The 26,391-nt window shown below is 42.7% G+C and overlaps 1 protein-coding gene across 1 annotated transcript in view; it reads left to right on the plus strand.

Annotated features, from left to right (window-relative positions):
- The first annotated feature begins 632 nt into the window (after positions 1-632).
- The window catches only part of Pcdhac2 (protocadherin alpha subfamily C, 2), a 43,792-nt gene continuing 18,033 nt past the window's right edge, over positions 633-26,391 (plus strand). The window contains exons 1-3 of the mRNA XM_032886169.1: positions 633-4,225; positions 13,924-13,982; positions 16,883-16,971. Of these exons, the coding sequence (XP_032742060.1) occupies positions 1,664-4,225; positions 13,924-13,982; positions 16,883-16,971 (2,710 nt within the window). The 5' untranslated portion in view covers positions 633-1,663. The remainder of the gene's footprint in view (positions 4,226-13,923; positions 13,983-16,882; positions 16,972-26,391) is intronic.

Consider the following 26,391-nt stretch of genomic DNA (forward strand, 5'->3'; position numbering starts at 1 on the left):
GCCAAATGTCAGGTCCCACGCTGGCTTCATTCCACTAACATAGCTGGAAAGTTACCCAAGGGGCTCTCTATGTAGTGCGAGGATATTAAGGAAAAGAATCTCCATGCAAACAGGAATGATCTCGATAAGGGGCTGTAGTTTTAAGCCTTGCTGGGAGAGATGAGAGGGCTGGGAAGGCTGACTATTTCAGAAACAAGAGGAGGCAATGACACAGCATAGAAAGGCTTCCTCTGTTCCTTCCCTTGTTGTTAACTGAAGAGAATTTGTGCGGCCTTTGTTCCATTTAAAGGGAGTCTGAGGGGGCAAAGAGGTACAGGAGCCCACGGGAGCCCTCTATTTACAGAAGATGAGCTGCAACCATTGAAATTGCTGCTGGTGTAAGATAAATCCCAGTCTCCTGCGTTTTGCTTATAACAGCAGGGTGGTATATTTTTCTTTCTGTCTTCCTTTTTGCGAAGCATTAATGAGTTCATACTCTAGCCTGGCTGGGCAGACCGAGAGCAACTCTCCCGTTTAAGTTAATGGCTTTGTAGGCTCTTGACGACATTGTCATCAATTAAAGAAAAAAAAATTAATCACTCTTGAAAGAAAATGTCTTGGGCGATAAATGAAAAAAAAAAAAGGTTTGAAGTAAGATTAGCAAAAGCATGTGGGAAGAATACCTTTAAATTTTACTAGACCCCCCACCCCATTGTTGAATACGACTTTTTCTTGAAGCTTTACAGAGCCAGTTGTTTAAGTAGAGAATTTTAAACACTGAAATACTGGTTAATTTCCAAAATACACACTGAAAGTTAAGGCACATGGCTGGGAGCTGGACTGAGTGCTGGATCTCAGCATACTGAAATAGGCTTGCTCCCCGGAAGAAAGGATTAGTCACTTTGCACTTAGACCTGGGAGTTAAAGGCTTTCCGTACTACTAAGAGACGATGTTGGGACGATGTGGGGTCAGCTTAACAAATGGTCCATATTTCTAAAGCCTCAAAGCACCTCCCCAGCGTTTACTTTCCCTGTCCGTTATGGCACCGCCCAGGTCCCCCTACAGTTTATTTTCCTGGATGGCGCTTTGAAATCTTGACTTGGGGAGCTTATAGTAGGAGTTCTAGGGACTTAGCTGCTTTTCTCAGGCTAATCTTACGAGATGCGTTAAGCCTGCTAGGGAGCGTGGGGACTGGATGAACAGGGCGATGGGGGCAGGGAGAAAGGGAGTGGCCGCGGTCCCGCGGTCTGCTGGGATTCGGCGGTCGGGGATGAAGAAGATGAGGCTGGAGTAGATGGAGTGGCAGGGCGGTGCACGGTCGCAGTCCGCCGCCACTTGGGTGCGGAAAAGGAGCTGGACTTGCGGAGCGCCCCCTCCCCCTCCGCTTCTCCCTCCCTCTTCTTAGAGCATCATCGGCGGCCGCGGCGGCTGGCAGTCGCAGAAAATCGGGACCCGCGGAGCGCCTGGAGGCGAGTGGAGGAGCTGGGATATGGGGAGTCGGCGGGGGCGGCGGGGCCCGGAGCCCTTGAGAACGCCTAGGAGGGGAGCCGTCTCGGGCATTTGTAGTGCGTGAGAGCTGAAGAACGACGAGGGCGGAGGCGGGGCCCGGGCTCGGCGTGGAGCAGGCTCGCCAAGCCGCTGCCTCCCGCCCTGCCCCGGCTGCCTCTGCCAGGGCCCGCGGCTATGGAGCAGGCGGGCGCCAGACCTGGGGCGACAGAGCATCCGCGACCCCTGCGGCCCTTGCCCCGGCTGCTGCTTCTGTCTTTCCGGCTGCTGCTGGTGCTGCTGCCAGGCCCAGCGGCCTCCCAGCTACGATACTCTGTGCCGGAGGAGCAGAGCCCCGGCGCGCTCGTGGGCAACGTGGCCAGAGCCTTGGGGCTGGAACTGCGGCGCTTGGGACCCGGCTGTCTGCGCATCAACCATCTGGGTGCACCTAGCCCGCGCTACCTGGAACTGGACTTGACCAACGGAGCGCTCTTCGTCAACGAGCGAATAGATCGCGAGGCTCTGTGCGAGCAGCGGCCTCGCTGCCTGCTCAGCTTGGAAGTGCTGGCTCACAACCCGGTGGCGGTGAGCGCGATCGAGGTGGAGATACTGGACATCAATGACAACTCTCCGCGCTTCCCGCGGCCGGATTATCAGCTTCAGGTAAGCGAATCCGTGGCACCTGGAGCGCGGTTTCACATAGAGAGCGCACAGGACCCTGACGTTGGCGCCAACTCAGTTCAGACCTACGAGCTCAGCCCCAGTGAGCACTTTGAGCTGGACCTTAAACCCTTGCAGGAGAACAGCAAGGTGCTGGAGCTCGTGCTGCGGAAGGGCCTAGACCGCGAGCAGACTGCCTTGCACCACTTGGTTCTCACTGCGGTGGATGGGGGCATCCCAGCTCGCTCAGGCACAGCTCAGATCTCCGTTCGTGTCCTGGACACGAATGACAATTCTCCTGCTTTTGACCAATCCACTTACCGCGTCCAACTGCGGGAGGACGCCCCTCCAGGCACCTTGGTAGTGAAGTTAAATGCCTCTGACCCGGACGAGGGCTCTAATGGTGAACTCAGGTACTCCTTGAGCAGTTACACATCAGACCGGGAGAGACAGCTCTTCAGTATCGACGCCACTACAGGGGAAGTGAGAGTAAGTGGGACTCTGGATTACGAGGAGTCTTCCTCCTACCAGATCTATGTGCAAGCTACTGACCGGGGACCAGTACCCATGGCGGGTCACTGCAAGGTGTTGGTGGACATTATAGATGTGAATGACAACGCTCCAGAGGTGGTGCTCACAGACTTATACAGCCCAGTGCCTGAGGATGTTGCCCTCAACACTGTCGTGGCCCTTCTCAGTGTGAATGACCAAGATTCAGGCTCCAACCGGAAAGTAAGCCTGGGTCTAGAAGCTTCACTGCCCTTTAGGCTGAATGGCTTTGGAAACTCCTATACCCTGGTGGTGAGTGGCCCACTGGATCGGGAGCGGGTAGCTGCCTACAACATCACAGTGACAGCCACGGATGGGGGAATACCACCACTCACATCTCAAAGGACACTGCAGATTGAGATCTCTGACATAAATGACAATCCACCAAGCTTCCTGAAGGACTCCTATTCCATCTACATCCAGGAGAACAATTTGCCGGGTGTGTTGCTTTGCACTGTGCAAGCCACAGACCCAGATCAAAAGGAGAATGCGGAGGTGACCTATTCACTCCTAGACAGGGAGATTCAAGGGCTGCCAGTCACCTCCTATGTCTCCATTAACAGTGCCAGTGGCAGCCTTTATGCTGTCAACTCCTTTGACTATGAGAAATTTCGAGAGTTTTTTGTGACTGTGGAGGCTCAGGATAAGGGGAGGCCACCATTAAGCAGCACTGTGACGGCCAACGTGTATGTGGTGGATGTGAACGACCACGCCCCTCATATTCTATACCCTACCTCAACTAACACATCAGCAGCCATTGAGTTGGTGCCACGGTCTGCCCCTGCTGGCTACCTGGTCACCAAAGTCATAGCCATGGATTCAGACTCTGGGCAGAATGCTTGGCTCTTTTACCATTTAGTCCCAACTTCTGACTCGGACCTCTTTAAAGTAGAACTTCACACAGGAGAAATTAGGATCACCAGGAAGATAGGAGACGAGAGTGGTACCACTTTCAACCTGACTGTGGTGGTCCGTGACAATGGAGAGCCACCTCTATCAGCTACCGTGGCCATTACAGTAGCCGTGGTGGACAGGGTTTCGAAAATGCTCCCTGACACTCAGAGACATATAAAGAGTCCTCGGACATACTCCGAGATCACACTTTATCTGATAATAGCACTAAGCACAGTGTCTTTTATATTTCTCTTGACAATCATTGTTCTGAGCATCATCAAGTGCTACCGCTACACTGCTTATGGCACGGCATGCTGTGGAGGCTTCTGTGGAGTGAGGGAGCGGAGCCCTGCAGACCTGTACAAGCAGGCCAATAACAATATCGATGCCAGGATACCACATGGCCTCAAAGTACAGCCTCACTTCATTGAGGTTCGAGGCAATGGCTCCCTCACCAAGACCTACTGCTACAAGGCCTGCCTGACAGCAGGCTCCGGGAGTGACACTTTCATGTTTTACAACACAGGGGCCCAGACAGGGCCAGGGCCTGGGGGAGCCCAAGCCTCAGTGACTGACAACAGGCAACTCACGGGCCAAAGTAGGCACAGTGCTGGGAACCTGATTATCCTAAAAAATGATGCTGTCTCTCAAAATGAGGTGAGATAGTGACCAAAGTGTCTTCAAGAAAGCCATGCATATTTTCCATGTGTCCCTTCCTCCAATTGCATGCGGTTGGTACTACTGATTTATTAGCTCCGAAAGGTTTATCTGGTAAATTGAGTATTAGTGGTACCTCTGATCTTATTATAACCTGCTGTTTGCTATCTAGAAAATAAGCCCAGGAGAATTCTTTACTTAACATTTTCTAGCAGCACACACGAAGAATTAGCCATAACGGTGTTTGAGAAGTGAGGATTAGTCTTGGGTGTTTTTTGGTTGAAGCACAGCTCTGTAGAAATAGAACAGGTCTGGGAATAAGGGTTATGTTACTAGGAGGTAATGTGAGGTTCGAAGAGAAATAATCTCTGCTAGATCGTCTACAGGGTAATTGCTTTGGGCTTTACATTTTAAATATATAAGCTCTGAGATGCCCCCAGAGTTATGTGGTTACCCCTGCATATTGTTGCTGTTTATATCTTGGATATAAACATAATTTGGATTTACATGATTGGCAGTTAGATCCTTGTGAGTTCGAGGCCAGCCTGGTCTATACATATGAGTTCCAAACCATCTGGGGTTACATAGTGTGAGACCCTGTCCCTAAAATTTATTCAATTAATCACACAGGACTAATATGAGAGGCTCCTCTGGAAATCCACCCTGGAAGTGAGAAGCTAGAATATAGTCCTCATTCTGAAGCTAGAGTTTGCAATGGCTGGATGATGTGGTCACTCTTGTGGGAAGAAATGCATGGTAGCAGGCTAGAGTAAATGAGCACACGTTTGTCTTGATGACTGAGGGAGCTCATAAAGGAGCGAGATGGGAATATGTAGGGACGGTGGTGATCAGGACAAGCAGAATAAGGGGAGTGTGGGACAAGAACTGCAGCCTAGCCAATGTCTTCAGCACACTCGGAATTCCTCTTAAGATGAGGTCTCAGCATTCACTTTAGATATCAATAATCTTCTGACTTCATTTCTATGCTTCTGACGAAATGTAAGGTATAATTTTCAAGTCCTTCATGACTTTAAGTTAAATGAAAATACTCTGAAAGCACATAATTGTTTTCTAGATCCAAAATTAGGCATCCAATGGTTAAAAAAAAAAAAGGCTTAGGAGGTAGATGGTTTTGCTGTACATGGTGCTTAGATATATACTAGTTTGGGGTCTAAGTAGTTACAGTCCAGATTGGTCCTTATAATGAAGAATGCATAGAAATTGTCAAAAAGTACATTCATGTGCAGGTATACTTGATGCCTGGTGGTCCTTTAAACTTGTATTTCAAAGCAAAGCTCTGTTCTATAATTATGGGTGAATTTTCAAACAACTATTCTGTAGCTAGGACTTTGAGAGTCAGCACAGAATGAATTAACACTATTTTTTTTCTATAGTTTATGACTTTTCATTAGTATATTGGTATGGCTTACTAATGTCTAGATTTTCACATTTAAGATTCACGGCAATCTGAAGGAGAGTAATGTAACTCCAGAATCCTCACTCTCGATCGTCAGTAGACAGCATTTCTCCTTTTCCTATGGGTATTACTCACTTATCAGAACACCCTGAAAGTAGTCAATGCTGAGCTGCCACAGGAGGCAGACTGCAGACTAAGGAAGGGGGTAGAAAGAAAATTGGGTTGGGGGAGGTAAGTGGGATGTCATCGCATTTCCAGAATTGTTACATGGTAGCTTTTGGAAGCCTGTAAAAATGATTTGTCTTTAGATAAGGATGCTATAGGTGTTTGCCTAAAAAGTTCAGGTGATAGGGGACTGGGGCAGGCTGTAGGTGGTGACAAGGCATGAAGAGCAAGCCAGACAAAGCTCAACTTTGCCACCAGCTGTGTGCTGGAAGCTTAGGAAAATGATGTGCTTGCCCTTTCTCTCATGACTCACAGCTTGGGGCATTTCGATTCATGAACTATTTCTGTCTTACACTGACCTGTGTGTTAATAGTTACCGTAGTACACAAACCTTTAATAAAGTTATTTTAGAAAGTGATGGCTGTTGTGGGGTTTTGGCAGGAGAGTGCATGAATTGAGTAAGGGCAAATGGTATCTGAGAGACATCTCTCAAAATTTAGTGAGGTGTCCCAAGGTCTACTGCTCCTGTGTTTAATGCAGTTATGGAGAAAAAGTGAAACCCATCATATAGCATGGCAACACGGTGACAGAAGTCAGTCTGTCTCAAAACCATCATTGCTAGGTCAAGCCGACTTTGCCAGGTTGGGCTTTCTCTTTCCTTACCTGAGTACTGGAGATGGCAGGAATGTGCTGGAGTTCAACTAATGGCATGTGCCAACATTCAAATTAAATGGAACCTGGAAATGGAAAGTGAAAGAATTTGTACCCATTCATCACTCTGCTCTATAAAAAGTACTCTGCTTTGCAAAATGTGTATATGTGATTTCATTTCTTGTAAGTTTTACAGGAAACAAGCATTATCAGAGAGGTTATATAACACGCTGCTACATTGCTAATTGTATTTTAAACCTCATTGGTTTGACTTTAAAGCCTGTTTTCTTCAACGGTAGGAGTAGACAGAAATCCCAATTACATGGGCACACACGTCGGCATGGCAGAGTCGGTCAAAATGCTACTGCCAGCTATCTATCTATTCACTGCTTTACTATCGGCAAAGCTTACTCAGAGCTTTCATCTGGTTATCTCACTGAGGTTTCTCTGGCTGCTTATTAAACATCAACATGTAGTAGCAGATTTTGGTCTTTAGGTAGATTTTACAGTGTTGTTTAGTTGTTTGGGTTTTTTTGTTTTGTTTTCTTTTAATTTCATGAGTTGTGCTATGACAGCTTTTTGGCAACAGGACAGAATTTCTCTTTGGAGCCTTCTGAAAACCTGAAGTGAAAGCAGTTGGCACCTCTTTCAGAGCCTCCACGAGAAGAGACCAAGTCCTAAGATTAATCGCTAATGAGTCATTTCGAGTACTCGGTGGCACAGCATGTGAAGTCATAAAGGAGCAGCAGAGAAATTTGAACTTGGCTTCCCTTTTACGCATAACGAAGCAATTTGCAGACATCATATCCTCGGTTATTTCTACCCACTGTATGTGCATATTGAACTTAAATCCAGTCATGGGGATCTGAAAGAGTTAATGTAATCTTCAGAATATGTCTCCTCTAGGGCTGATTTTGCCATCTGGTGGCTCTGTCCTAGAACGATTTATACTCTATGTACAGTAAGGTGATAGTGTGCTTTTAAAACTGTAAAATGATCAGAATAGACAAAGCAGCTGCTGCTGCTTCCTCCTCCTCCTCCTCCTCTTCTCCTCCTCCTCTTTCTCCTCCTCCCCCTCCCTCTCCTCTTCCTCTTCCTCCTCCTCCCCCTCCCTCTCCTTTCCCTCCCTCTCCTCCTCCTCCTTCTTTTTGATATATGGTCTAGTCTTGTCTCTTAACTCAATAGTAGTCGAGAATGACATTGGGCTCCTGAGTCTCCTGCCTCTGTCTCTTGAGTGATTATAGGCATGTGATACCACATCACACAAGACCAAGAGATTTGATTTTCTATTTGCTTTGTTTTATGTGAGTGTACCTATTTGCACCATACATGTTTCAGAGCCTACAAAGAGCAGAAGAAGGCACTGGATCCTCAGGAACTGGAATTGTCAGCAGTCATGAGCTTCCGTGTGGGTGGTGGGAGCTGAACCTGATCTTTTGCAAGAGCAGCAAATCTTTAAACTACTGAGCCATCGCTTCAGCTCCAAGGCCAAGAAAATTTTAGCTATGAATTTCTATTCCAGAATTTCATCTTTGATGACTAGTTTTTTAGTGGGGCTAAAATTTTAGTAGTTGGAGCTGTTTAACATTGCCATTTTTATTGGTTATAGGGTAGTCTTGAGAAAAAAGGTTTATTTGTTCTTGTTATAATAGTACAATGTTTTCTTCAAATGATTCCTTCTTCATTTTTCCCATAGAGAAAGTTGAGCCAAAGGAATAATGTCTGAGTTCTCTCTGTAGACATATTCTGACTGATGGAGAAATGTGTTTCTTGTGGTTTGATTGCCATTGACCTACCCTTTCCTCTGACCCAACAGTGAGCTATCACATGGGCATCTGGTCTTACTCAGAACACTCTGCAGGGACACAGCTTAGCGTATCATGCATTGTCTATTGGCGCTCTGTCTGCCTGACAGAATAGCAGATTCATTTCTGGACTCTTGCCCTGGTTGGATATGAATTTTGCTTTCAATGAGAGGTCAGAGTGATGTCAGTTCCCAAGTATTTGAGGAAAAACTGCCATCACCAAGATGCAAAGAGAATTTGATAAAGCAACTCCTCCTCTTCCTCCTCCTCTTCTTTTTCCTCCTTTCTTTTCTTCCTCTTCTTTCTCCTCATTTGTGTTAACAAGCAAAGCGATTGGTTGCATTTTAGCATCTTCTTGCCTTCTTTTTTTTCTCTCCCTCCCACTCTCTGATCGCCTCCTTCCTCTCAAACAGCTCTCATTGTGATTTCATGTCACATATAATCTATTATTACAAGTATCTTTTATTACTTTTATTTTTTTTACAGTCCAGTCACTACCCTTCTTCTGGTCCACCCTTCTACAGTTCCTCATCCCATTCCTCCTCTAAGAGGATCTGTGTACGCATGCACACACACACACACACACACACACACACACACACACACACACACACAGGACACACCATTTCCTGGGGCCATGAGTCTCTCAAGGGTCAGGCAAGTCTTCTCTCACTGAGGCTAGACCAGGCAGTCCTCTGTTGTACATGTGTTTGGGGCATCAGAACAGCTAGTGTATGTTGTCTGGTTAGTGGCTCTGTCTGAGAGATCTCAGGGGTCCAGGTTAGTTGAGACTGCTGGTCTGCCTATGGGATTTCTTTCCTCCTCAGCTTTTTCCAGCCTTTCTCTAATTCAACCACAGGGGTCCCCAACCTTAGTCCATTAGTTGGGTGTACATATCTGTGTCTGTCTCAGTCAGATGCTTCTTGGACCTCTTGGAGGATAGCATCAGTAATAGTGCCCGGCCTTGGAGCCTCCCCTTGAGATGGATCCCAAGTTGAGCCAATTATGTGACTTTTACAGGATCCCATTTGGTCTGATAGTAAAATATTATCTTTAAAATTCTTACTTAGATCAGAGTTTCTATACACATTATAATATGGCCTTAATTTATCTGATTAGCATACTAATATTTTGATCAGTATTTATTTAACAAGTAGCAGTGGGTTAAAAACTCAGAGGTCAATAGAAATCTTTAGCAATGTTTCAGAAATAGGTGTTCTTAAATATGACTTTTATAGGACTCCGCTTGGATCAGAGTTTATATGCATAGTATAATATGAACATATTTTACCTGATTAATATAACATCTTTACCAAATATTTAAATCAGTAGCCATGACTTAAAAATTCATAGGTCAAGAGAATTCTTTAGCAATGTTTTAAATTTGCTAACCTAAAAATTATACAAGCTCTTTCAAGAATTTGAACTTGGAACATGCAAAGAAATATCTGATGTTGCAAAGGTGGAGAGAAATGTCAGTTTCTTTCTGGCCTTGCTGGCTCCAGGAAGATGCAACTGTGTGTCAGGAATTAACTGCTGTACCAGTAGGTTGTGCATCCAGAATAACCAAACCTAGCACTTTCTTTTATTAGAGCCTATCATGTATATTTTAAAGTCATGCTTATTTTGTTTTCCCATTCTGTATCTTAGAGTTTACACGTTGTATTTGGAAGGAAGTTTATTACTCAGACCCAAGTTTATCCTCCTCCAATGTTGATTTATGTAAAGACAAGTATGAAATATAGTTGTGATTGTTTTCAGTGTTCTATTTTGGTTATTCTTTAATGCATCCCTTTTCTATTGTAACAAATTACCATGAATTAGTGGTTAGAACCTCACCCATTTAGTATCTCACAGCCCTGCAATATGTGGTTGAGTTTTCCACTTCAGCTTTCATAAAGCTAAAACATTCAACACATTGGCTATGGACTCCTTTGGAGGCCCTTGGAAGTTCCTTCAGATTGTTGGCAGAGTTTACTTCCTTGGGGACAGAATCCTGTGCCTGCTTTTCTGTTTTTGTTGGGGCCAACAAGAAGCCTTACTCTCAGCTCAGAGAGGTTTCTCTCAGGTCCTATCAGGTGACTTGTTCTCAGGGCTGGCTGTAGAGAGTCTCCTGACACATAGAGTCCCTCTCATGCTTCACACCTCTTTGACTGTCTATGACTTCTGACTTGAATATAAAGGCTCTTGTGGTTAGGTTGGTCCTACCCAAATAATCTCCCCCTTTTAAAAGACAGTTAAGCCATGTAAGCACGGTTATGGGAATAAGTCCATCACACTTTGAGTCTTGAGATTCTACAGGACAGGTGCATTTGGTGTGGGGATCTTGGGATTGTCTTAGCATTCGTCCTACTGCAATTTAGACCAAGGTCCATTAGATAGCACAATGAAAAACTGGCTACATCCTGAATTAAGTCTTGCTTGGAAGAAAAAGGAGATCTTGCATGTAGTTTCAGGTTTTAAAGAGCAGTTTATTGACAAATTCCACAGCAATTTGCATGGTGAGAAGGCACCAGTTTATTTCACTGAGTGTTCATGTGAGTTTATGAATAACATAGGATATTTTTAACCTGTTTTACTTAAACCATCTTAGAAGTGATTCATCCTTCCGTAGCTTAAGTATTCTAATGCATAAATCACAAATAATTCCACAACGGGATAAATTAAATCTTTGTATAATTTTAGCAGGAACTCAAGTTGGTTCTTGTTCTTCAATAATATTACATCACCCATATATATGGATTACCTAATTGACTTTTTCTGCGTCCAGAGTTCTGTGGCTTTTATTGTATTACAAGACTAAGTTGGAGTACATCCCCAATGGAAATTCGGAACACTCAAGGTGTGGTGGTGTGAGTCTGTAACTGCAGCAATTGGCAGGTAAAGTAAGGAGAGTCAGGAGTTCATGGCCAGCTTTGGCACGGTGAATTTGAGCCATCCTGGGCTCAACACGATACCTTCTCTCAGATGAACAAACAGAAGAAATGGACAAAGAGGCAAAAATCTTGAGATGTAATTTCCAGTATCGTTGAGGGAAACAATCATAATCAGTCCAAGGTCCTCCTGTCTTGTAACTGATACATCAGTACTCAGCCTTTCAACTGGAACTTTTTCCAAACAGAATACAATTTTGTATGCAACCCGTATACAGTTTTGGGTTTCAATTTTGCGTTCTTTTAAGATGAATCAACATCTAGGAATGTAGAAGTAACTATATGTAACTACCACTTGAATTCACCAATTGGGCAAATTTAATGTCTTTAGAGCTCACTCGTTTTTGTAATTTAAATATAATTATCACAACTTGTGTGATAGTTCATTTACCTAAAAATACTCTAAAACCTTATCCAATATCAGCCTCTTCTATATCCTAAGGATATAGTTTTGTATTCATTAATCTTTTGAAGATATCTGTGTTTTATGAGTAAAACATGTACAGTCAGTTTCACAGGATATATCACCTGGTTAGGAAAAGTATTGGGATAAAAATGCTTATTTCATTGTGTAGTATTGGATGGTGAATTAAGATGTACTAGTTGTTTTCTTTCTTTTCCCCTGTCTGATCTTATTGCCATAAGAAATCTCATAACTATCACTGTGGGAAATAAATCTGAGAAGTAAGTTGTTGTGAATGGACTGTTACTGAAAATAGCAACATGACAAATTAAATGTGTTGTTGGGGAAGTTAGATTGTGTAATAAAGTGAGTCTCCTGTTTAGCCCTGATAGAATTGTGCCTCTAAGCAAAACGATGTTAGTGATTTCATCCCAAAGATCAAGTTGCAGTGATTTTCATCATGAGTGTTACCCAGTCATAGAAAGAAAAGCAACAGTTACTCAGCAGATATTAGAGTCTTTCTAGAAAGACTTTTTTCAGTGGAGAAGCTAACACTGGTCCTGCCTGTGGCAGGAGACAGTAATGATTGGCGGACAGGCTGATAGGCTGTCCTGTCCTGTTCTCAGGCAAGCAGACTCTCTGACTGAAATCTCTCCACCTGGTTACTAAGTTCCCATGGTGGGTTGCTGCCATGCCATCCCCACGCTTCAAAATTCACACGGCTAGTTGGGGTGCACTTGTCACAAACCCACACTTTGCTGCTGTATCTTTCTCTCTGGAACCCAGCTGAGTCGCCGCGTGAAGGAAAACACCACACAATCTTGGTTTAGAATGAACAGGTAACACAGTTGCTGAGCCCGGCGATTGAGTTACCTGTTCATTCTAAACCAAGATTGTGCGGTGTTTTCCTTCACGAGGTGACTCAACTGAGTTCCAGAGAAAGGTATGTTGGCGGGGTATCCCAGCCAGTCACCGGAAGTTGGAAGTGTGGGGCTGTTGTTGCAGTGATCCACCTTGGGAACTTGGTGAGCCAGGGGGAGAGATTTCACATTTCCAGGGTCAGAGAGTCGACCTGGTTGAAAACAGGCCAGGCTCTCCTGCCCATCAGTGCCTTACCGACAGTAGCATGGGATTCATACTTTTTATTGCATGCAACAAACGTAGTAAGATATATTTTACTCATGATCTCAGGTTCCTAAAATTATTTGCAAACATTTTATCTTTTGTTGCCTCAATAATACTTGTAGAAAATGGAAGGCCGTTTTATTTAGTCTGTGGGTAATTTATTCAACTTTATATGGGACAATCAGCATGTTATAGATTTGAAAATTAAGGAAGAAGCCAGCTACATATACCTATCTTGCCATCAGAATACAAAACAGTGAGGTGACAACTTGTGTGGGGGTAGGGATGCTGATCCCATCACTTCGGTGGGCATTATGAAGTGTATTTATAAAAATACCTCACATTACTTGCATGGATTATATGAATGATGGGGGTAAGAATAGTTTGAACTTTGAACTCATTGGTTGGCACTGCTACAGCTTTATGTTGTCAACTATGATGATTGTAACCTGGAAGAAAGCACAAATTATAATGCCCTTCCATGTCCATTTTAGCATCCATTCCTGATTTAGTCTCTAGTGATTCTGAGTGCTTTCTGACCACAAGATAGCTTCAGGTGCCATATTTTCCTCTGTATCAATCCTACTTTGGAATGACAGTTTGTGGGCAGAAGACACACAAATTTTCTTTCTAAGACACAGGTGGTACAGCAAGAATTGGGGTCCTCATGGATTTCTATGACAAAGCAAGGTCAAACTGCAGTGGTTTGTGTCCTTCTCTCTGCTATCCCTTCTCTATCAGTTGGAGAGGCTGTTATCAGTTGCTCGTGTTATGACTGGGCACATCCTTCTCAGGTCAAACATGCTGCAGTCTGCAAAGCCAGCAGTAGATTGCAGTCCTCTGCAGTCCAGCCAGGTCGGCAGATTTTGTGTGGTCCTAGCTAGACTACAGGACTGAAGGTGTGCCTCTGATGGGGCATTTGAGGGTAGAAACAATGGATGTTTGCCCCTGTTATGGGACAAACTCCTCTAATGTTTTAAGAACATAGACTTATGTTGGGCAGGGCACAGCTAAGCCTGACCCTCACAGCACCCCTAAGTACGGATTTCCTAAACTGATATGTGTTATGAAATGTCCCATTTGGTTCTTTTGGATTGTGTGCATGGAAATGTTTAAGGAATAACTAATCAGGTAATACTGCCTTGAGTGAACAATAATTTGCCATTTTAACAACAAACTCCCTTTGTGATTTTTTGCAGCCCCGGCAGCCCAACCCTGACTGGCGCTACTCTGCCTCGCTAAGAGCAGGCATGCACAGGTATGTCCTTCCTTCTCCTTCATTCCTTCCTTCAATTGGGAGAAACTTGAAGTGGGCTCTGTAAGATAAACTGTATCTCCACAGCCCAGAAGCAGCTGTTTAAATTGGGAAGCTTTAAAAACTCTGCCCGGGAATGCAATTATTTTTGGTCTTCATGATTATTTCTTGAAACATTGGAAGTAATCAGTGCCAAGTGCTTATTGAGTGCTGGGAAATGAGACTGCCACGTGGAATCAGAGGCTGGTTTCTGTACTTTCATCAAAATTCCTGCAAGGATATGTCAGTTTAGAACCTTTTGTATCAGCTTTAAAACATTTTAAATTCCCTGCCATGATTTCAAGCTCTTCATCACTCTCACCCACACATTTTTTTCTCTCTCTTAAAAATTATAATTAATACAAGTCAGGCACGTTCAGGTTTGAGTACATTATAAAGGTATATATATATACTGTTTCCTATCTCACATTTCTTCTTTTATCTCGCACTGACTCTTATTACACACTATTGGACACATTAACTGAGAGCTATTCTTTTTTACATATTTGCCCCTTCTAGAATCTTCTATCTTCTCCATCATTTTGCTTTCTTATTGTTACCAATATCATGAGCTCTTTAGAGATGAGCTGTGTTCAGGACATTATTGAATATCTGGAGACTAAATCTAGCTTGCTTCAGATCACCGTAGAGTAATAGCATTGCTCAAGACTCAGACTTAATATAGTTTGGTCTATTCTACTTTGTCTCTCTGACAGTAACTGATTCCCAGAGCTGATGTGTCCATGCCATGGGGCCAAATGAAAGATTCATTATTTGGAAACCAGATAGGGAGACTCAAGAAACTAATGATTATATTAGCAAAAGGATTTAACTTTGAAGAAGAAATGAACTTCAGATTTTATGCTCTTCAGAATATCTGGGCAATTATTAATTGAATCTTCATCAAACATAGGTCAATGTCTAAAGAAAATGCTTAAAGAATAGTATGTGTAGAATTAATGAAAATGTAATTTTAGCTCATTAAACATGCAGTAGATTAAAATAAATCAATGCCTTCTCAAGCTTACAAATGAGCAGAGATCATTATATGAATGCTATTTCTGAATCAGAAGTAATCAGGGAAGGGCTAAAGGTTGGTAACTGACTTGGTGAGATGTCATGCTAGAACCAGGGTCATGATTTTAGTCTAGAATCCCTTATACAGATGCTGTTATATAAGGCATCAGAGGAATTGTTTGTATATATTAGAGAGGGATTGTATATCTGGGATGGTTGTGGAACTGTGCATTAGGTAAATTAAACTCGTTTTACATATCAGCTTTTACCATTGTGATTGATCTAGTGTTTTGCTTGAGAGGTACCAAAGCTATGAGGTGCAGCTTTTGTGAAACTCTGTTTAAAATAAAATACTAAAGGAATTATCACTTTCTTGCCTCAATTTGCTCCGGTTTGGGCTTCAGTTAGGGTTTTAAGTGTGTGAGAAATGAAACTTGAAACTAAAGTATTGTGTCTTGTTGACAGAGTAGGGCACTGAACATGTCTCAGAGCTGTGACCTTGCAGAACGCCCCCTTCTCACAGTGCACTTGGCATGTCTAGCCTTGGGCATCATGCCATTCTCATTTTACTTTTAAAATCTGCTTTGAGCTGATCTGGTTGCAAGGAAGTTACATCTTTATGTCCTTATACTTTCTTCTGGTAGATCTATGAACGCCCAAAGGATATTAATATTAAGAAAATAGAAAGAAAGAAAATTCTGGGCTGGAAATGAAGGATAGGGGTGTTAAGTCTAATTTTAATGTGTACACCAACTTCAGAGAATTGTCTTAGCTACTGAGTTGGATCAGTAGCCCAACCCCAACTGGTGCTACTCTGCTTCTTTCTTCTCTATCTATCTAAATATATTTGGAGCTCTGATGTGTACTAGCTGTAGACATACATAAATTGACACAGTATTCCCCTGACCTTGGATGGTTTGTTTTCTCTCTGCTAGCCTCTAATAGTCTCTCAGGTCGTGTCCCAGCAGCGTTTTATGTTGAATTAGTCATTGATGGATCTATGAATTGCTGTGATTGGGTTTATTTGTCTTAGGATATGTTGGGTAGGTCATCTATGCATAAAACAAAACAGGAAAAATAAAACAGAAGTAAGGCTAAGAATTAATCAGAGCTGAAGCAGGCAGTACTTTTCTCACTGTCTGTCCATCCAACTGTTCCTTGTAGTATATCAAATAAAGTTTTCATTAAAAAAAAACCTAACTAAATGGTTGGGCTGAGTTTTGTTGCTCATGCCTATAACCTCTACTGCTTAGGAGTCAGAGAGAGAAAAAAACAGCAACTTTCAAAGCCAGCTTGGGCACCTTAGTGACAAGCTGTCCTTGAAATAAACTAGGAAGGTTTGGGAATGTATCACAATGATAAAGACCTTAGTAAGCATGTATGAGACCTAGGATTCAATTCTCAGCTGTGCGTGTTCACATCCCACTCCCACACTCTCAGGAATGAGTTGAGTAGCCAAACTAATATTACTATCAATGATATTAGTATGTTTAACCTGAGAGAGGGTTGGGAGTTCAGAGAACAAGCTTCCCTCGTCAGCACCGAGACGTCAGGATGGCATTTGCCTTCTTGTGGGTCTTTTGTTAGATTTAGTGGGCACCACAAGGCTTTAATGAAAACCAAAGACAGAACATGTTATTATCACAGTGGCACAGCAGGCAGGCAGTCAGCAATGGTTTTGCAGTTTTACAAGGTGTCTGCTCAACAGTAATGGTTGCAATTCAAGCATGAGCAAGGAGTGTTAGCTGCAGCCCTCCCTTCATAATGGGGACAATTTCTGAGGGTGGGAAGACAGTTGGAAAAGTATTCATGGTCTAACTGTTATCTGGGTCTGTATATTTATTCAGCTCTGTGCACCTGGAGGAGGCTGGCATTCTACGGGCTGGTCCAGGAGGGCCTGATCAACAGTGGCCAACAGTATCCAGTGCAACACCAGGTAAAGAGTCAGGACCTCGCCGTTCCTGTTTCAGTTCTGGAAACTTGTCAAATGACCTGGTTTTTGAGTAGAAATATTGATGGCTCCTTTTTGAGTCTTTCTTTTCTTCCATAAAAACATGATTTCTGTATATACATGACTGCTTTGATTTTATGCTGAAGAGTTCTTCAAGAATTGAAAATAGATAACCGAGAACTTTTACACTGGCTTTAGTTTTAAAGGCTGAAGAAACAGAGAGGTTCAGTACTTATCCACGTTCACACAGCTTCCGAGTAGCAGAGACAGGGTTCAAACACACTTGTATCTTGCTCCAAATCCAGGCCCATGTGACATGGCTGCAAAGCATGCTGCTTTGCAAAAATCCACCCAAATTAAAATGAGTGCATGCACAATACAGAACAGATGACATAAAAACATATATGTGAAAACTTCTCTCTAAAAATAACCAGATGCCTTTCAAATGGGTAGGCTGAATAGCGAGCACAGCTAAGGGCCTGTTTCTTGCTGGCAACTCCAAGGGCCTTCATTCATTCTAATCAAGTAGCATCTGCGACTTAGGAGTGTTTCACATGTCAACTAGAAGTAAGTTTGGTCAAAAATGCACTAGTTGAAGCAATTTATTAGACAGCTAATATTGCCAGATGGTAAGGGGAAGAACATGAAAGACTCTATTGAACCAATCTGCAGCCCCAGTTCAGTGAATGAGGGAGAGAGGAGAGTGTTTTCAGAATATGAACTGTTGTAGGATGAGGAGGCACTTAGACAGGTCAGAGCGACTCAAAGCTACACCTGAAGTCATGCTTGCTCACCCTCCCTACGTCTAGGGTTAGTCTTGCTGTCATGGAGACATTATAGATTAGTTTGGTAAGTTAAGGCCTAGCTTTGAATGTATTATCTCATTAATGATATTGGCCAGTGTAAATTTCCAGCCACATATTAAATAGGATTATTTCATGTTTTAGAACCAGGTTTGTCCTTCAGATTAAAAAGGATGTTAGGAATAAATGTTCCTAAAGCATAAATTTATTTGTATATGTGTATATGTATAGATAGGTAACATATACATACACATACATATACATACATATACATGTGTATATACACACATTCAATATATATGCATGTATATATATATGTATATATATACACATGCATGTATATATGCACACATACACTTACATTTGCTATTGGAGAGCAAGCAGCTGCATCCAAGTTTATTTTTATTTTTTTTTCATATTTGAGAGTTTCATTTGTGTATACAATGAAATCCGATCCTCTCTGATCCCTATTTACCCCTTCCATCTCTCCCCATATCCTCCCTACCTCCATGGCATTTGTTTTGATGGCCCTTTAAGTCCTGTTACTGCTGCCCACACATGCATGGGTGTGGGGCCATGCACTGGAAACTGGGAAATCTAACAGTTACCACATCCTCAAGAAAAAAATATTCCCATCATCCATCCACCATCTATCCACAGCCAATATGTTTTTGGAAAGGGGTGGAGATCATCTATCCCAACTGTTCCTGATCCATAGTTTTGATGGGGATGGATGAAGAATCTCCATTGTTTTCCATCCTTACTGCTGCTGATACATGACTCATGGCCCTTATGAGGTAGTCAGAGCTCACATTTTCCAGTCATTCTGTGGTGACCTAACCATACTCTTTGAAATGCATCCATACCGATTACATGAAAGTAAAAGGGCTCTCCTTTGCCTTCTGCCATGTCCTTTGTACTTTGAGGAGTTAGAACTCACAGTGTGTTCTTTGTCATTTGAAGAGGAATGGTGTAAAGATTAATAATTATTATTTACAGTAAGAGCTGAGCTGAATTCCGATGTCAGACTTACTGAGTACACAATGACAAAGTGCCTAAATGCATCACAGTGGTTGGCATGGCGCATCAATGCTTATATGCTTACTCATGTTTGGGGGGAAATAATTTCATGGCTTGTAATCCACTATATGGCTTTGATGAATTGATGGTTAGAATCCAGTAGTTCCCATTTGTAGGTACAGATACAGGTTCTTTGAGGTTACCTGGATCATTCAACATCTATAGAGTTGAGTCACCTGCTACTACCCTCCTGGGCATGGGGCAAGGAGGGTTTATTCATTGCTCCCTGAAGAAAAGGAAAATGCTTCTCCGAACTTGGTTTTCAGTCTCAGACAAAGCCTGCTTTTCATGGACTGTGTGTGCTTCATGGTGAAGGTGTAGTTGTTTCTGGAAGGTTTCTTTCTTCTGCTTTCGGCCTCTTACACTTGTGTCTGAGTCCCTCCCATATCTTGCCACTGACTGTCCTTTTCACGCCAATACCAGGGTGGCCGTGACCAGAGGCATAAAGGAACCTGGGCCCACTTTGTTCATTACTCACGTGTGTGCCTCTTGGGGTTGCTTTTCCTTTTAATTCTTCTGCTTTGCTGCTAAGCTCTTCATTTAACTTCACAATCTGCAGGAACCTGGGATAAAGAAGCTATATTCTGAAGGGATCAATGGAGGCATCACAGGTGATGTTTTCTGTAGGATAAACAAGTCAGGCATTAAATTGGATAATTCTGATTACTGACCCCTGTTCTCCAGTCTTGCCTTTTGTATAAGCAGACCTGGATCACATGTCTCCTTATTTCCCCTCCAGCATCCCAAGAGACTGAGCACAGAGAAAATTAGCTAAACAGTGAATGCACAAAATACAGTTACAGCCTCTGCAAGGATGGAGAAATGTGTTCTAGAGGCAGGGTTATTAAAGGGCCAGGCACTGCTGTTCAACTTTTAACTTTGTCTGGGCGAATGCCCTGAAAAAGTCTTAATGAATGTTCTCTTGTGATTAATTCCTAGAGAGAATCCTGAGAGCCTCTAAAAAAGATGGGCCCTGCTTGCCAGGGAACTGGTTTGACTGTCTGCAGTGGGTCAGGCTGCTCTTGCCTATTAGTTGTTCAAGGCCCCTCTTTATACAGTTTGTAGACCCTCAAGAGCTACTGGACATGTGCAAACCGGATGTGATAGTGCACACATCAGCACAAGAGATGCTATGTGGCGGGGTAGCAGGGTCTCAAGTTGAGGCCTCCCTAATCTACATGGGACACTCTCTCTGAAATAAAATTATAAACAAAACAACCATGGTAAATAAAAGAAAGCAACAGTAAAAATATTTTAGAGTGGGAAATCCAGTCAAATCTTCAAGTTCTGGATCCATGAAGTCAACCGACCACAATTAGAAAATATGTGATAAAAATGTATCTGTATCAGATGCACATAGGGATTTTTTTTTCTTGCCACTCTTACCTAAATAGTACAAGGTAAAAACTACATAGTATTTTCATTGTATTGGGCATTACCACTCATCTAGAGATGATATAAGGTATACAGGAAGATTGTGATATTACATGCAAACACTATGCCATTTTATATGTAATTTGAATATCAACAGATTTGGATATCTTTGATGATCCTGGAGTCCATCCCCCATGGATAACAGGGGATAATAACTGTTCTCTCTATTTATCAAGATCCCAGGGAATTCCAAGGCACACAGCTCTGCCAAAGATAACATCATAGCTTGCGAAGGAAGGTCCCGGGGGACCTGGAACTAAACAGTAAAAGATTAATTGGGTGGGAGAGGCTCTAAGACAATGAGGCTTATTAGCTAGAGAACTCAGGGTACTCGGCAGTGGTTCACAACGTGCAGTTCCTGGGATAGAATACCAATAACATCTAGGGACTTGTTAGAAATGTTCAGACAAGCTCTCTAGGTGATCTCAACACACCCTAAAATTTAGAAATCCTTTTAGAAGTGAGTTTGTTGACACAGGTCTGTCATCTCTACCTAGGAGCTGCTAGCAGGGGTCTGCAAGTTCAAGGCCACCTGGGCAAGCATAAGGAGATGCTATCCCATAATAAAAAGTAAAAAGAATGTAACTCAGTGTTAGAGCATTTATGTATCATGTGGGAAGGCCCGGGCTCAATCCCCAGTGCCAAAATCACAAATCAGTAACAGCAAAGATGGCTTGGGCTAGAGTAAATATTTCTGATGTTGCCTAGTATGTTTAGAGGCTCAGAAACTATGTGGAAGCTGTATGTTTATGATTCTTGTGGGAAGTAGGGGGCTTTCCAAGACCCAAGAGATAATTGCCAAGCACTGGAGCTGCAGACCCAGAACAAGCTTCCTGTGACGTTTGCTGTGTTGATTAATTGCTGTGTGCACCTAGGGCCTTTCTATGCTCCGTTTCTTTTTCAGAGAAATGGGTGTAAGAGTAGTGTCTTCCTTACAAAGTCACTGTAGTAATTAAATGGCATAGCGCTCACGTGTTAAAGAGTTCAAACAAATTTAGTGAGAAAATAGCTATTTTTATGAATTCTTAGACTTTTTTTTTAAAAAAATGAATCTATCCTTTCTTTAATTTCAAAATGTAGACCTGAGGTTCTCTGAGTAGTCTCTGTGGGGAGACTGTCACTGAAATTTTAAGTGCTTGTCTCTGTATTTCCTCGTAAGATTGCCTTTGTCCTGGTTTGTCGCATCTCTTTACTCGGTGGGAAATGTACATGGTTATGTGTCCTAGTTTTATAGGGGGATCCAAGCTCTTATTCATTTTATAGATTTTTGCCTTTCTAACCAAGCCAAGTCCCCAAGGAAAGACCCAATATAGACTCCATCCCTAATCACTCCTCCCAAAGAAATCACGTCCAGTAAGTTTTTTGGAGTCCATTTAGGAGCACTGTCAACATCTTTTATGTCTCATGAGTGAGTGCAGCCTCAGGCCCTTTGGGAAGACTTTAGAAAGCCTGCTGTTCCACTAACCCGCTCACCCTGGACTTCAGCTGTTGTCATGGCAATGCCAGTCCTGGTAGGTGTGGTCATATCCTTATTAGGAAAAAAAAATGAGTTCAGGGATCTTGTGAGTAGGGCAGCTCCTCTCTGTGTCCTCCACTGTCACCTTCCTTTTGACAGGAAAAGAGCTTTATGTAGTGAGTGACCGATCTTTAGTAGGGTGGGGGAAGCAAACCCTTGGAAGATGCAATTTCATTTTCAGGGGGAGCTCATTATGCTTGTTGGAGTACTCCATGTAACCTGTACTGGCTGGTTTTGTGTGTCACCTTGACACAAGCTGAAGTTATTACAGAGAAAGGAACCTCAGTTGAGGAAAAGCCTCCATAAGACCCAGCTGTAAGGCATTTTCTCAACTAGTGATCAAAGCGGGGAGGACCCAGCCCATTGTGGGTGGTGCTGTCCCTAGGCTGGTGGTCTTGGATTCTGTAGGAGAGCAAGCTGAGCAAGCCAGGAGATGTAAGCCAGTACGAAACATCCCTCCATGGCCTCCGCATCAGCTCCAGCTTCCTGACCTGCTTGAGTTCCAGTCCTGACTTCCTTTGGTGATGAACACTGTAAGCTGAATTAAACCCTTTCCTTCCCAACTTGCTTCTTGGTCGTGATGTTTTGTGCAGGAATAGAAACCCTGACAAAGATGTAAGCCATGCTACACAAAGATTTGCTTATTCTGGCATGGTTTGGAGGGAGGTATCAAGGTGATGTGGCAAGAAGAATTGTCCCAGGAGAAGCCAGGAAGCTTGCTGTCTCTGTCTGTGTCCTTTCTTCATCTCCTACTTGGAGGGACACTCAGCACCTTCCATTTTATTGACTGTGTAGGTAAAAGGATGGAGTTGAGAATGTCTTGATGTCCTAAAATTTTTTTTTGTATAATAAGTAGTTTGGAAACCACGATGCGTATTAAAAGAATTTCTTCCTTCTCAGTTGTCCTCAAAAGAAGACTCTAAGTCTCATGGGAAATTACCCAATCTCATATGTATGCATGCGTGCTTCTTGACATACATTTTGAGGGCATACACAGTGAGGAGAGGAGGACACCAAAAACTGTTGCCCAGGGCTAAAGTTTCCTTTGAACCCCATAGATTCAAAGACACGGGCTAATGCTGGGCAAAGAATAGGACCTCATTATAGTTTCTGTGGTTGTCATAGATCCACTTAATATGTTGACTACATTGGAGTAATAGAGTATGGCCCCTGGAGAACTTCCTCCTGACAACTTTGACTACATTTTTGAAAAATCATATGCTTTAGTCTTCTTTTGTTCACTAGTTATGTGGAACCAGCTGTAGCATACACTCATGAAATCCCTGCACTCAGCAGCTGAGGCAGGAGGATTGTCAAGGCCAGTCTGGTCTATATACTAAGTTTCAGACCAGGTTAGATAGCAAGACCCAATCTCAACAAAACAAAGTAACAAAACCAACCAACCAGCTAACCAACAGCAGCAACAAAGCTCATGAAATAGGATTTCTGAATATTCCTCTAGGTCTTGCTATGCACTTTTTCTGTTGTTGACTATTAAAGCCTTTTATCAACAGCGAGTCAGGTTTTTGCTAGGGAGTTCCCAATGTTGTAAAAAGCCTAAGAAAGGGAGAATTCACAAATCTTTCCACTTGTCTCAGCAGCACAGACACTAAAGATAGCAGGCTGCTTGTCCTTTGAAGGCTTTGTCTGGAAGGGGAAATGAAGGGTGGAGTCTGCTTTTCCTTTTGTGAGGAAGATCACTAGGATTGTTTAGATTAGGAGTCTGGGAACTCCTATTTGGAAGGCACTAGAACAAGAAAAGTTTACTTCTGACCTGGTTTACAGTAGAATTATCATGACAATTCAAAATTACTTTAAGCGTTACAGCTCCAGAGAGTCTTGCCCTTGGTCTCACTCACACTGGCAAGCTACAAACTAAATCCTGCCACAGTGATAGCAAGGGACTTTTATAGCAAGAATTTTTGGAGATAGCCAAAGGAACTTGAAAAAAATCATCTTCATAGAAGCAGTCAGCTTTGCAGTTGAGAAGGTCACTGCCTAATCTGGAGAAACATATTCAGGTCAAATGTTGGCTGTAGACCAGGGGTCTCTAGGGAAGGCTCATAAGGGTTCCAGTTGCTGGAAGTGACTGTGTGCATTGTGTCTGCCTTGGCATTGGAAGCCTTGTTACTCTTAATCAGCAAAGGGGTAAGAAGCAGAGATAGCTTCTCTTTTACCCTAATTTGCCTCCTGAAGCCAAGCACTTCCTCAGCAACCATCTTGTCTACCTTCTAAGGAGAGGTCTAGGTAAAGGATGGGAAGTGCTAGTAATAGAGGTGATACTACCAAAGGAAATCCAGGCAAAGGGATGTTTGGGTTCCTGTTTAAATTGAGAGCTTTGTAGGAGATATGCCTAATAGTCATAAGCACTGAAATTTGAGGTATGAAGAGGTAGTTTTTGGTGGTCAGACTTGGGTCCACAAGAGAAAAGAAACAATGAGAAGTTTGTTATTACTAGAGTCATACCTCTCAGCCTCTGGATCACAGGTGTCACCATCACATGTTAAAAAAAAATGACTTAAAAATGAAAAGTGAGTGAGGGTTGCTTTGTAGACAAAACAAGCAAAGTCAGTGTTGATGATTCAAGAAATTTGAACATATTGAGTTTACATCCAACAACAGTCAATTCTGTCCAGAGCTGTTACTCACATGACATGCTGGGCCAAAACTAAGCAATGAAGTGATATTCTCTAGGTCTTCTGTTTTCCCATTTTGTTTTAACTGTACAGTATAGACACTGTGTTGCTTAAGAACATGAGTTTCATTTCTGTTCCCATAATTTTCTGGAGCCAGATGAATGTCCTGAAGACACTGAACATGTGAGAAATTTGGAATAGATGTTCACCAACCTGCATGAAGAGAAGTTAGATATTGGGGGGAGGAGATCACAAGATATGTAAACAATTCTGAGGAAAATACAAGTTTGTGAGTTTGATGATGAGCCATAAGATGCAGAATTTCCTTTTTTTTTTTTTCCAAAATGTACTAGAAAGGCTGTCCCCTGCTTCTGCCTTCTCCTAAGACTGGAAATGGGACGCATCCCATGGTGCTTCCTAGGAATGCACTCTGCCATCTGAGCTGGAATCCCAGCTCCCTTACTAGGAAAACAAAATGAAACAAACAAAATTCAACACTAAATCACAAAAAACAACCCTAGTGAGATTTTCCCAGTGAATGTACACATAGGAAGGTCTTTGTTGATCAGCTTTTAAAGTCTTTAACTTGGGCTGGAGAGATGGTTTAGCAGTTAAGAGCACTGACTGCTCTTCCAGAGGTCCTGAGTTCAATTCCCAGCAACCACATGATGGCTCACAACCATCGGCAATGGTATGTTCTCTTCTGAAGTGTCTGAAGACACCTACAGTGTACTCACATATAAATAAAATAAATAAATCTAAAGTCTTTAACTCTTAAACCATTGTCTTTGGTACTATAGAAACAGTCTTTTAGAACAAGAGGAAGGTTTAACAGCAAGGCCTACTATTACATAAATAAGTAACTCTGTGTGTGTGTGTATGTGTGTGTGTGTGTGTGTGTGTGTGTGTGTGTGTGTGTGTGTGTGTGTGTGTTTGTGTGTGTGTTTAGGGGGTGCTCAGAGGACAGCCATAGGTGTCATTTGTTAGGTGCTCCTCCAGCTTTATTTAGAGACAAGGTATCTCAGTACCCAGCAGCTCTTAGGTTCAATCTGACCCTGCCTCTTCAGGGCAACACCATATTTGCTTTCTTTTTTAAAGCATGGATGTAGGATCAAACTAAAGTCTCTGTGCATCGTCTCTCTGCTTGTAAGACAAGCGCTTTACCAACTGAGTGAGATATCTCCTCAGGCCGTACACAACTTTAAGAGAGAAGTTCATTATCATTTCCATGTTTCAGAGGAGGAAGTGGAAGCTTATGAGAAGTAAGTGATTTCCTTACATCATGCAGCTGATCAAAGTGTTTTGCTGACTTTTGTATTTTTGGTGTCAAGTAAAAGGCTTACACACTCCGATGAGTGCTTAAGAAAATTTTATTGGTTTCTTTAATGCCAAAAAGGCATTTCAGCCCACATCTTCCTGCTGCCCTATTTGTTTACTATGCTCCTGTCATGTTGCCCCATGTGGCAGGTGAAGGGTTCCATGTCTGAGCTCTAGGCCAACTACAGTGGCCTGTTCTGGTTTCATGTTACTGCTGTCGCAAGTTCACATAAATTTTGTGGCTTCAGATATCACAGATTATTATCTTAAAGCACCTCAAAGTCCCAAGTGGGGCTAAATCATGGTGTGTTTCCAGACACTAAAGCAAGGGCCTACTTTTCTTCAATTGCCAATAACGAGTTTTGTGTTTCCATCTCAGCCCCACGCCAGGCACTTTCAATGTATATATTTGCATGAATAGTATATTCACAAGAATTTAGGTATTCTCTAAGAAATGTATGATTACTTTTTCATGTTTCCTATATCTTTATGGGTCTTCTGTGCAGTGTCTTTAGTACCCATTTCTATTACCAGTCTCTCTAAAGTAGTTGAAGCCCTTTCTATCCTGTCTCGCAAAATTCTTCCAGACTCTACCCAATGCCTAATTCCAATTTAGTTA

This window comes from Rattus rattus, chromosome 15, assembly GCF_011064425.1.
Source record: "Rattus rattus isolate New Zealand chromosome 15, Rrattus_CSIRO_v1, whole genome shotgun sequence".
In the NCBI taxonomy this organism is placed as follows: Eukaryota; Metazoa; Chordata; class Mammalia; order Rodentia; family Muridae; genus Rattus; species Rattus rattus.